Here is a 12,496-nt window from a genome sequence, read left to right as displayed (position 1 = left end):
CAATCGATCAGAGTTCCCCAGTTCCCGGGGTGAGACTGACAGCGATGTGACTCCGCTCCAGAACTGAACCTTCTCCTTCACTTCTCTCCCTACCTCCCAGGCAACCGGGGCACAAGGGAGAGAGTTTGTCAGATTCCCAGTTGATGGAAGACCCCGGGAAACTAGCAGAATTATCTAAATGCAACTTTTCAGAACTCTTTGAGGTGACATTTCTCTTACGTTGGGTTTAAGTTGGCGTTTGAAATCATACTGAACAACAAGAAGGAGAAGAAGCAGAGTGTGTGGGATTGCGTTAAGTTTCAGATCTTCAGAAGGGAGGATGATTGGATAAATTAACCTTTGAATTCCAAGGACGGAAAGATTAAGGAAGTGAAGGTAGATTTTAATCAGTTGCACAGATACAGTAATCTCAAAGGCTGGAGGTTGATGCAAAGACTTGTCACAGATAACGGTGTATCTTTTAATAATGTAATAACTAGTTAGTTTTATGTAACTATTGACATCAATTCATACTCTAACTAACACTCACAAGTCAGTTGTGCTGCAAATTGAGCTCATTGCATGTTTCCAAATGATTCTTAGTTTAATTATCTATTACTGACGTGTTTGAGATAACATTTTTAAAACCCGATTACCAGATAGACCAGCCCTGTCTGACAGAGTTGTGTTCTTTAATTTTGAATGTAGTTTTTTTTCACCTGTTCTTGGGGAGATGAACGGCTCCGAGTTCGGGAATCATCAGCCTGATTTTGCGCTTTTAATGCTGACATTTTTTTAAAATCAAACACGCGGGCGGTGAATTCCTTGGGAGGTGAAGGGAACGAGGGGGTACCTGGGTTCACAGTGGGCTGGGGGCTGGTGTTAAGGGACTGAGCAACAGCCTTGTGGACTGGTCACTAGTAGCTCCCCGCCCCGTAATTTCCCAGGGACCTGATACAGTCAGGACTAGTCTCGAAGCCTTTCGTGTAACTCCTGACCTGGCAGATAGTCTCAAATCAGGGGGCTGAACGGAGCATGGGTCGGGGGTTGCCAACCTTGGAGCCTTGGAGTCTCCGGGAATTAAAGACTAATCTCCAGGACGCTGCTGTGAGCAAACCCGGGAGAAAAATCACAGTCCTGTGATGTGAGTAAGGCACTATTTAAATGCATGTTCTTTCTCAACTCGCAGCCTCTATAGTAAAGGTTTAAGCGAGGCTTTTTACATATTCGCCCTTTTATTGAGTCGCTTTTATTTTAAAAAAAATCTGTACTTTAATTTGCATAAAAAGTTGTAATCAAAGACATCTGCGGCAAAGCCCAAAGTTTTACAGGCTTCACTCTGATAGTTGGTGCAAGCGCCACATCGACCTGGCGAGATCGTGCTGGGCGCAAATCTTGATTTTAACGCATGTTTTGGACAGTAGTTGAGTCGAAGGGGAAAGTGATGCAGACCATGCAACAGGAGCACAGCACTCTGCCCCGATCAGATTTAGGTTTTGTGCTACAATAAGTAAGACTAAACCTTCTCGAGAACTCCCACACTCTAGCCAACTTTTCCAGCCACGCTAACTCTTCGTTTGCCTCGGTGTAGCTCCTGTGAATAAGATTAGGTTCCAAATGAGATTAAGAACCTGTAAACTGGATTACAAAAATGTAACATCTCCTAAAATGGCCCTGTGCAGATCAGTTCCACAGGAAGACCCTGCAAATTCTGACATGTCGATTTGAGCTGTCCCTTTAAAATCTTTCTTCCTTTAACCTGGATGATATTCTTTATTTAGCAAATCATTGATTCGACCGATTACATGCAGTGCCCATGAGCCTGGCACCGAAAGTACTCACGTGCAGTGGACTCATCGGATGTCGTAACTGCTCACACTCGCCTAAGTGAGAATAGGTAGAAGTCCCTGAGGGGCTTGTTCCTGTGAGTCATATATTTTAAAGGGTTAATTAGGTCCTCCTAACATGATGCTCTTACGTCAATGCATCCTACCTACGTCTAAATACATGATTACGTTAACCTGTATTCACTGCCCAAGTGATGTTCCTGTGTTTTTCCTTTCAATGCATCAGCGCAATACCATCGATGTTTGATTCATTGTTCTATCTGCATGAGAAACCAATGGCTCTCAGTCACAGCCTTCCCTTCTTTACCTCCTTTGATGCATCTTATAACTTGCTCTATTCATGCTGTTGTATTCCCATTCTGTCTCCAGACTATCTGGCCTTATGCCCATTACATTTCTCATCCCTTCCCATGAACTGTTAGTGATCGATGTCTGTTGTACACCAGGCCCTGACCTCGTCCTGTGCGTGACCTCCTACAACTGCTGCAGAACTAGTTTAATGTGTGTGTGCACGTTTTATATTAGAAAATGCTCATTAGTGCTATTCTCCCTGGTATACCTATTCTCACAATATTGAGCTCTGATCTCCATAATAAACATTCTGTAGTTTCAACTCAGCCGTAAGAGAGCTGCACCTCTATGGGAGCCTCTCAAGTTTCACAGTAAACCCTGAACTGCTCCCTGATGGTTCAGTGGGTGAATACATCACCCTTTGTGGTACTGAGTCGTACAGACCAGAAAGGCTCTAGGTTTGGTTCTGGTGTTACGCTGAGTTACCTGATCTCAGCCAGGGCTATAATAGGGAAGCTAGAATTGCCCACAGAGCCCTGAGCTACAGAGGAGGAAGAAAATCAGCCAGCGAGCCCATTCCTGATCACTATTCAGTGCCACATGGGGACACTGGGTGAGGAAAAGATTGATGTCAACTATGATGCCTTTCACAGTCAAATAGCATCCACTGTTAAGGATCACACATGAAGAATTAGAAAATAACTTACATTTATATAGCGCCTTTCACGACCTCAGGACATCCCAAAGCGCTTTACAGCCAATAAAGTACTTCTGAAATGTAGTCACTGTTGTAATGTGGGGAAACACGGCAGCCAATTTGCGCACAGCAAGATCCCACAGACAGCAATGTGATAATGACCGGATAATCCATTTTGTTTTAGTGAAGTTGGTTGAGGGATAAATATTGGCTAGGACACCGGGGAGAACTCCCCTGCTCTTCTTCCAAATAATGCGATGGGATCTTTTACATCTACCTGAGAGAGCAGCCGGGGCCTCGGTTTAACATCTCATCCAAAGGACAGCACCTACCAACTGTGCAGCACTCCCTCAGTATTGCACTGGGAGCGTGAGCCTAGATTTTATCCTCAAGTTTCATGGAGTGGGACTTGAACCCAGAACCGTCTAACATAGAGGTAAGGGGGGCTACCCACTGAGCCATGGTTGATATCTAATTAAAATGTGGTTGGGGGGAGGGGACAAAGCACTAACTGGTAAGATAAGCAACAAACGCCTTCCATTGGACTTTAACTCTGTTGGCAGCCATCTGCGTTAACCAAACATCGGTAGCTCGTTGATCTGGATTTCAATGTCAGTTGTCTCTATTATCTCCACAGGCTGTTAGGATGCTCCTTGTGTCCGACCCTCATCTCTTCTACCTGACGCTGTGTGTGCTAACCCTGAGTGGGGCTGAAGCCAGTCCAGAGACTCTATGCGGGGCAGAATTGGTGGACGCCCTCCAGTTTGTGTGTGGGGACCGAGGCTTTTATTTCAGTAGGTTTACCTCCTTCATACATTGGGATTAATAGTCATCTTGCATCAGACTGTGAGTAACTGGTTCAGACTACAAGTATACAACAGGTGTGGAATCTGAAGTGGTGACTTGGGGGGATTTTTTATGAAGTGTTGATGAATGTGGCCACTCATTGTGGTTAAAGACATGATGATAAGGAACAAGGGACTTTGGACCTATAGTTCCAAAACTCTTCGCCACTGGGGATTTTCCTCGTGTCATGTCTAGGCCTGTTATAGACTAATTGATAGAGACCGATTTCCATTATTAGTCAAAAACTCCACTATCGTTGTATCGTGCGACTACCAGGATGGTAGAAGCCGATTAGATGGACCCTGGACTTTTTTTGTCTGGCAATTCCTATGTTCTTTTCACAACAAATAGGTCCCAAATGTGACAATGCTAAACATGTCTGTAAATGTCAGCCTGAAAATAGTACTCAAGAGTTTTTTTTTATTCGTTCATGGGATGTGGGCGTCGCTGGTGAGGCCAGCATTTATTGCCCATCCCTAATCGCCCTTGAGAAGGTGGTGGTGAGCCGCCTTGAACCGCTGCAGTCCGTGTGGTGAAGGTTCTCCCACAGTGCTGTTGGGAAGGGAGTTCCAGGATTTTGACCCAGCAACGATGAAGGAACAGCGATATATTTCCAAGTCGGGATGGTGAGTGACTTGGAGGGGAACGTGCAGGTGGTGTTGTTCCCATGTGCCTGCTGCCCTTGTCCTTCTAGGTGGTGGAGGTCGTGGGTTTGGGAGGTGCAGTCGAAGGAGTCTTGGCGAGTTGCTGCAGTGCATCCTGTGGATGGTACACACTGCAGCCACTGTGCACCGGTGGTGAAGGGAGTGAATGTTTAGGGTGGTGGATGGGGTGCCAATCAAGTGGGCTGCTTTGTCCTGGATGGTGTCGAGCTTCTTGAGTGTTGGAGCTGCACTCATTCAGGCAAGTGGAGAGTATTCCATCACACTCCTGACTTGTGCTTTGGGGAGTCAGGAGGTGAGTCACTCGCCACAGAATACCCAGCCTCAGACCTGCTCTTGTAGCCACAGTATTTATGTGGCTGGTCCAGTTAAGTTTCTGGTCAATGGTGACCCGATCTTTCTGGCCAATGCCCCAACGAGCAAAACAAAAATAATTAACACAACAAATAAATCTCGATTATTATGTTCAGTGCTACTAAAACGGCAAAGTTGTTGCTTTTGTATCTTCACCCTATTCCCTTGGCCACCCACACCCACTGGACATGAGAATCCCACTGGATGTCAACCCAGAATTCCAAGCCAGAGCTCCGGCCTCTATTTGCTTGAACTGTCTGGAGCTCCGGTCTCCACTCGCCGGGACTGTCTGGAGCTCCGGTCTCCACTCCCCAGGACTGTCTGGAGCTCCAGTCTCCACTCCCCAGGACTGTCTGGAGCTCCAGTCTCCACTCCCCAGGACTGTCTGGAGCTCCAGTCTCCACTCCCCAGGACTGTCTGGAGCTCCAGTCTCCACTCGCCGGGACTGTCTGGAGCTCCAGTCTCCACTCCCCAGGACTGTCTGGAGCTCCAGTCTCCACTCCCCAGGACTGTCTGGAGCTCCAGTCTCCACTCCCCAGGACTGTCTGGAGCTCCAGTCTCCACTCCCCAGGACTGTCTGGAGCTCCGGTCTCCACTCCCCAGGACTGTCTGGAGCCCCGGTCTCCACTCGCCGGGACTGTCTGGAGCCCCGGTCTCCACTCGCCGGGACTGTCTGGAGTTCCGGTCTCCACTCCCCAGGACTGTCTGGAGCTCCGGTCTCCACTTGTCGGGACTGTCTGGAGCTCCGGTCTCCACTCCCCAGGATTGTCTGGAGCCCCGGTCTCCACTTGCCGGGACTGTCTGGAGCTCCGGTCTCCACTCCCCAGGACTGTCTGGAGCCCCGGTCTCCACTCGCCGGGACTGTCTGGAGTTCCGGTCTCCACTCCCCAGGACTGTCTGGAGCTCCGGTCTCCACTCGCCGGGACTGCCTGGAGCTCCGGTCTCCACTTGCCGGGACTGTCTGGAGCTCCGGTCTCCACTTGCCGGGACTGTCTGGAGCTCCGGTCTCCACTTGCCGGGACTGTCTGGAGCTCCGGTCTCCATTGCCGGGACTGTCTGGAGCTCCGGTCTCCCCTCGCCGGGACTGTCTGGAGCTCCGGTCTCCATTGCCGGGACTGTCTGGAGCTCCGGTCTCCATTGCCAGGACTGTCTGGAGCTCCGGTCTCCACTTGCCGGGACTGTCTGGAGCTCCGGTCTCCACTTGCCGGGACTGTCTGGAGCTCCGGTCTCCATTGCCGGGACTGTCTGGAGCTCCGGTCTCCACTCGCCGGGACTGTCTGGAGCTCCGGTCTCCACTTGCCGGGACTGTCTGGAGCTCCGGTCTCCACTCGCTGGGACTGTCTGGAGCTCCGGTCTCCACTCGCCGGGACTGTCTGGAGCTCCGGTCTCCACTCGCCGGGACTGTCTGGAGCTCCGGTCTCCATTGCCGGGACTGTCTGGAGCTCCGGTCTCCACTCGCCGGGACTGTCTGGAGCCCCGGTCTCCACTCCCCGGGACTGCCTGGAGCTCGGGTTTGAGCCCTGCACCTTCTGACTCGGAGGAAGTGAGGTAAGGGGACATTGACTAAATGCTATCGAAAGCTTTACGGCCAAAACAATCCACAAAATGTATGAAACAGGACAACGTGGACATCAAGTTCGAAAAACGCTAACTAATATAACGTGGGTTAATGTTATACTTTGGGACACACGATGCAATGGAACAATGCTTTCTTAAATAAGGAACAGAACCTTAAATACAGGTGGAAATAGGCAAGGATCGGTGCAGGCCTGAAAAACAAGCACAGTAAAACCAGAAAGATTAGAAAATATATTCTGAGACTGAGCAATGAGGATTTATATGATTATATCTACTCATGTATCTAAAATGTATATCAAAAGTCTTGCTCCTAGTGTGCACTGCATCAGTCACGACTAAAGAACACCTGGCCAATATCTAGAAGAAGGTCCACTACTTTCTCAGGGCAACGAGGGATGGGTAATAAATGGGGCCTTGTCAACATCGTCTACGTCCCGAGAACAAATATAAAAGAAACTGAGCTCTTACACAAAGGAATAAATGCTCAACAATATAGTGCGGAGATTGACTATAAAGTATGTGTCTGCAACAATTGAACAGTCAATTAGTAATGATTCAGTAGTCTCAAGAAATTTGCACCGGATAAACTTGATCAGCCAAAGAGAGTCCTTGATTTATGAGTGTGCTGCAGATACTTGTGGTTTTGATTATCTGAAAGGTGTTAATCTAATTAGTGTAGTTCTATGTTATGCTCATTACATGTCCTGTTATTAATACGCACTTGAGTCAGGCTGCCAGGATGTTGAACAGGACAAGTTGATGACAATAAGATTAATTTACACTAGGTAAAGACTTCAGAACCTGTGGTCCAGGATGTGCAAATTTAAGCCATGGAAGGCTGTATCGCACGTGTTTCAGGGATTTGGACAATGGATAATCATGGCAAATTTACCAAAGCAAAAATTGTATAAGAAAAATAAATCCATAGAGAAAACCTCTCCATTTAAAAGCATCACTTTTTCATTCTGAGTCTAGACATTCAAATTGCTTAAAGCAATGGTATAAATCATGTCATTGTGACATTGCTATGACAGAATAACGTACAGATCCAGATCGAAAAAAGAAATTCCTTTTTAACCTTCTGGCTTTCAATCTTGGTCAAACTAACTAACCATTTCACCATCTTCCACCTTGAGTAGAGACTGGTTATTTATTTTATCATCATGTTATCTTGTTATCCATATTATCTATTACCATATTCAACATCTTATGATGGAGGCACTTTATGTCAACTTTTTCCATTATAAATTGCTATGTCAACATAGAAAACCTGTATCAATTTGTCACACTGTAATTACAACATCCTGCCACTGGAGACAATGCATCACCACCACTGGCAGGAAGGTACAGTTACAACGTCACATGTTTACATAGGCAGTTTCCAATATAAATGTGGAATTTATAATGGAAATATAAAAATAAGGATGGAATATTTATGACTTTAAAATGGGGACCAAATTACATCAGCGTACCCTGATCCAATTATTCCTGCCCTCTAACCTCACTTCACCTGAAGACTACACTTCGTTTTCACTCCTCCCCGTGTGCAATGCCATGGGAGATTGACTAGTATATACAAAATATATGTATATGTGGAGGTGTATTGGGGAATGCAGAAACGTGTGGATTGTCATGTAGAAGGGGCAAGAAAAAGTATAAAAAGTGGGTGTTGAACAGATACCATGGAATTCGATTAAAGTCTGATTGACCTGCATACCGAGCTCATAACTGTAACATGTTTGAGTCCCCGACTAAACCCGCAAGGTTTTTGTCATAAGTATTGCTTTTAAGTGTATGTTTAATGACCATATACTTAATAAACCTGTGACATCTGACATTCAGTGTTGCCAACCCTATCGATTTGAGGAGTAAATTATCAGTAAGAACACACACATTTACCCCTCTTCCAACACTGGGAGAACTATCTTATCTGAAACTTTGACAAAAGCACACATTTTCCTTCCAAAAACAGATTTTTTACAGCTCAGCATTTCTCCTGCCAATTTTTTTTTTGTTTTGGCACTGGTCACTCTGCTTGGGGCTTCAGTCCTGAACCAAGCTTGTGGATTCTGGCAAGTTTCTTGGCCTGCAGGGTATAGCCAGAGTCTCAGGTGATGCATCAAATCATAAGTGTTGTTGGGTTTCCAACTGTCAACTGGTTAGAAGTATTTTCTCTTCTGGATGCAAAAAAAAATATTACATTGAATTACTTCGAGTCTACAGCACAAAGACAGGCCATTCGGCCCAACTGATCTATGCCGGTGTTTAGGTTCCACACGAGCTTCCCCTTAAAGGCATCTATGCTATTTGCCTCAACTATTCCTTATGGTAGCGAGTTCCACATTCTCACCACTCTCTGGGTAAAGAAGTTTCATCTGAATTCTCTATTGAATTTATTAGTGATTTTCTTATACTTATGGTTCCTTGTTCTGGTCTCCCCTACAAGTGGAGACATCTTTTCTACGTCTACCCTATTGAACCACATCATAATTTTAAAGACTTCTATCAGGACACCCCTCAGTCTTCTCTTTTCTAGAGAAAAGAGCCCCAGCCTGTTCAGCCTTTCCTGATAAAAATGTCCTCTCAGTTCTGGTATCGTCTTTGTGAATTTGTTTTGCATCTTCTCCAGTGCCTCTATGTCCTTTTTATGATATGGAGACCAGAACTATATATTTTTTTTCCGCACAGACAAACCTACGGGCTACAGGTCGAGCATGAGGCGACCAAACAAAGGGATCGTAGATGAGTGCTGCTTCCAAAGCTGTGACCTCAAGTTGTTAGAGATGTACTGCGCGAAGCCGCAAAGAGCAGATGGTCCTGTACGCATCCAACGTCACACTGAGAAAGGAGAGAGGGTAAGGAACGGTCATCGCCCTTCCCCCATCCTCAAAAGGTCCCAGGACCCCAACGTCTCAAAGTTAAGAAGCCATTGTCGTTGGCCCCCATTCCCGAGCCATCGACTCCATCCCCCTCCCTGGCCACTGTTGCAGACTGAGCCAGATTGTTCACAACCTCGGCGTCCCATTTGATCCTGAGCTGAGCTTCCGACCACATATCCTCTCCATCACCAAGACCGCCTAATTCCACCTCAGTAACGTCGACCGTCTCCGCCCCTGCCTCAGCCCATCTGCTACTGAAACCTCTCATCCATGCCTTTGTTACCTCCAGCCTCGACTATTCAAATGCTCCTAAAGGAGGAGAGAGAGGCGGAGAGGTTTGGAGGGAGTTCCAGAGGGCTGTGGATACTCAGTCGTTAAGTATATTTAAGACTGAGATTGATAGATATTTGGACACTAAGGGAATCAAGGGATATGGGGATAGGGCAGGAAAATGGAGTTAAGTTGAAGATCAGCCATGATCTGATTTAATGGCGGAGCAGGCTCGAGGGGCTCTATGGCCGACTCCTGCTACTGTTTCTTGCAAGAACTCTACTCCACTTTCCCACCCGATCTCCAGTTCCCTTGATTCCTTTAGAGCGCAAAAACCTATTGATCTCAGTCTTGAATATACTCAACGACTCAGCATTCACAGCCCTCAGGGGTAGAGAATTCCAAAGATTCACAACCTTCTGAGTGATGAAATTCCTCCTCATCTCAGTCCTAAATGTCCAACCCCTTATCCTGAGACTATGTCCCCTAGTTCTAGACTCTCCAGCCAGGGGAAACAGCCTCTCAGCATCTACCCTGTTGAGCCCTCTTAGAATCTTACATGTTTCAATGAGGTCACCTCTCATCCAAACTCTAGAGAGTATAGGTCCATTCTACTCCATCTCTCCTCATAGGATAACCCTCACGTCCCAGGAATCAATCTAGTGAACCTTTGTTGCACCGCCTCTAAGGCAAGTACATCCTTCCTTAGATAAGGAGACCAAAACTGTACACAGTAGTCCAGGTGTGGTCTCACCAAAGCTCTCTACAATTACAGGAAGACTTCCTTACTCTTGTACTCCAACCCCATTGTCATAAAGGCCAACATACCATTTACCTTCCTAATTGCTTGCTGTACTTGCATGTTAACTTTCTGTGTTTCGTGTACAGGGACACCCAAATCCCTCTGAACACCAACATTTAATATTTTCTCACCATTTAAAAAATATTCTGTTTTTCTATTCTTCCTACCAAAGTGAATAACTTCACATTTCCCCATATTATACTCCATCTGCCACCTTCTTGCCCACTCACGTAATCTGACTATATCCCTTTGCAGACTCTTTGTGCCCTCCTCACAGCTTAATTTCCCACCTAGCTTTGTATCGTTGGAAAACTTGAATATATTACACTCGGTCCCTTCATCTAAGTCATTAATATAGATTGTAAATAGCTGAGTCCCAAGCACTGATCCTTGTGGCACCCCACTAGTTACAACCTGCCAACCTGAAAATGACCCGTTTATCCCTACTCTCTGTTTTCTGTCCATTAACCAATCCTCTAACCATGCCCAACCCCATGAGCCTTTATCTTATGTAACAACCTTTTGTGTGGCACCTTATATAATGCCTTCTGAAAATCCAAATATACTACATCCACTGGTTTCCCTTTATCCATCTTGCTAGTTACATCCTCAAAAAATGCCAGTAGGTTTGTCAAACATGATTTCCCTTTCATAAAGCCATGTTGACTCCGCCTAATCATATTATGATTTTCTAAGTGTCTCGTTACCACATCCTTAATAATGAATTCCAGCATTTTCCCTACTACTGATGTCAGGCTAACTGGCCTGTAGTTCCCTGTTTTCTCTCTCCCTCCTTTCTTGAATAGCGGGGTTTACATTTGCTACCTTCCAATCCAATTATGTTCTTATGTTCTTAAAGGCGCTGTATAACCGTAAGTTAATGATGGTGAACCGTGGCACCAGTGCACCTCTGTAATTTCAATCGCTTAATGTCATTCCTTTGATGTTACAGGAGAACGTCTGGAGAAACCCCAACCGAGGTAATGGAAGCAGTGTCACCCGGAATCACCGAATTTGAGACACGAGAAAATGCACGAGGGACTGTCAGCAGACCTGGTCCAGTGCAGCCCCTGGTGTTGGTTCACCATAGCCCGTCCATTGTCCACAGTCGGACGCTAGTCGCAAGTTATCAAATGACACCTTCTGTTAGGTGAACTCTTTTTGTAGAAAGCACGAGTTTTCGCCACCTTATCGGCATTCCTACTTTTTTTGGGGCGGGGGGGGGGGGGAGATGAACAAACGAGTTTGAACAGATTCTGGTGCAAAAAAAAAAGTCGTTCTGAACCGGAGTTTCATGTTCACCTTCCGCAGGTTCGATGACCCGATCGATAGAGGTGTGTGGACCAGTTAGAAGGCCAGCCACTAAGTAACGGAATTCGTTTTAACTTGCGATGATTGCGACATATTTCCTTGTTAGCGTTGTTATTAAGATGATCGCAATCTCTGGATAGTGCTGGAGTCGTGTTTGACACTTTATGTAGCATATTAATTTGTAAATAAGCTGCAGGTTTGCAAAAACAAACATTTTCAATTTAAGTTGGGGGTGCAGCTTATGGGCAAATTAATATTTTTGTTCTCTGCTGGGGGGGTTGGGGTGTTTAGGGCTCCAGTTTGGTGTGCAGCCAATATGCAATTGTAGCATATATGCATGCCAATACGGTAATTGGGCTGAACACCAAAAATAAATGTCAGGCTACAGGTATTTTCAATATTTGCACTCTTAAATGTATTGTTGATTTTTGTAACTACAAATGTCATAAGATTGCAGGGCACAATTTGAAACGATTTCACCAATAACCATGAATTTCAATCAGCGCAGTGAGGTTTAACTGATCTTCATTACTTCGTTGTTAAGAGGCTCTAATTCTTTGAATTTGAAGTTTGCATAAGGAGCGTTATTTTCTAAACCAGCCCTACAGTGCTATAGCCCTATCTCCGACCCTTGCACCCACCTAGCATGGCTTTACTTTGAGAGCAGAACTTTGCACATTTATTCTTATAATGTGAATACAACGTAACTTAAATGAACAACTTAAATGAACAATCTGCTTTTTCTTCCAACCTTTCTTTTTCGGGGGTAGAATTACATAGAATTTACTGCACAGAAACAGGCCATTCGGCCCAACTGGTCTATGCCAGTTTTCATGCTTCACATGTGCCTCCTCCCACCTTATTTCATCTCACCCTATCAGCATATCATAGAATCATAGAAGTTTACAACATGGAAACAGGCCCTTCGGCCCAACATGTCCATGTCGCCCAGTTTATACCACTAAGCTAGTCCCAATTGC

General features: G+C 45.7%; 1 protein-coding gene across 3 annotated transcripts; it reads left to right on the top strand.

Moving 5' to 3' along the window:
* On the top strand, nucleotides 1-11,418 carry igf1 (insulin-like growth factor 1). Of its 3 annotated transcripts, none has more exons than XM_067999254.1 (4): nucleotides 1-203; nucleotides 3,452-3,608; nucleotides 8,943-9,109; nucleotides 11,158-11,418. In XM_067999254.1, exons 1-4 carry the CDS (start codon nucleotides 144-146, stop codon nucleotides 11,221-11,223), a joined length of 450 nt encoding a protein of 149 aa, XP_067855355.1. In that variant the 5' UTR covers nucleotides 1-143; the 3' UTR covers nucleotides 11,224-11,418. The 3 variants fall into 3 exon arrangements, with proteins under 3 accessions (XP_067855355.1, XP_067855353.1, XP_067855354.1); XM_067999252.1 differs by having other exon boundaries at nucleotides 3-375; XM_067999253.1 differs by lacking the exon at nucleotides 1-203 and adding an exon at nucleotides 935-1,123.
* The last annotated feature ends 1,078 nt before the right edge of the window (nucleotides 11,419-12,496 follow it).

The sequence above is a fragment of the Heptranchias perlo genome, chromosome 18 (genome assembly GCF_035084215.1).
Source record: "Heptranchias perlo isolate sHepPer1 chromosome 18, sHepPer1.hap1, whole genome shotgun sequence".
NCBI classification, from domain to species: domain Eukaryota; kingdom Metazoa; phylum Chordata; class Chondrichthyes; order Hexanchiformes; family Hexanchidae; genus Heptranchias; species Heptranchias perlo.
Note: the sequence above shows the minus strand (reverse complement) of the source record. Positions and strands in the feature narration are given on the sequence as shown.

What these genes read in the sequence shown, in the direction of transcription:
- igf1 (XM_067999254.1), top strand. Translation starts at nt 144, where the DNA reads ATGGAAGACCCCGGGAAACTAGCAGAATTATCTAAATGCAACTTTTCA. An exon ending in GGACCGAGGCTTTTATTTCA is followed by an intron (nt 3,609 to 8,942) that starts GTAGGTTTACCT and finishes TTTTCCGCACAG; the next exon opens with ACAAACCTACGGGCTACAGG. An exon ending in ACACTGAGAAAGGAGAGAGG is followed by an intron (nt 9,110 to 11,157) that starts GTAAGGAACGGT and finishes TTGATGTTACAG; the next exon opens with GAGAACGTCTGGAGAAACCC.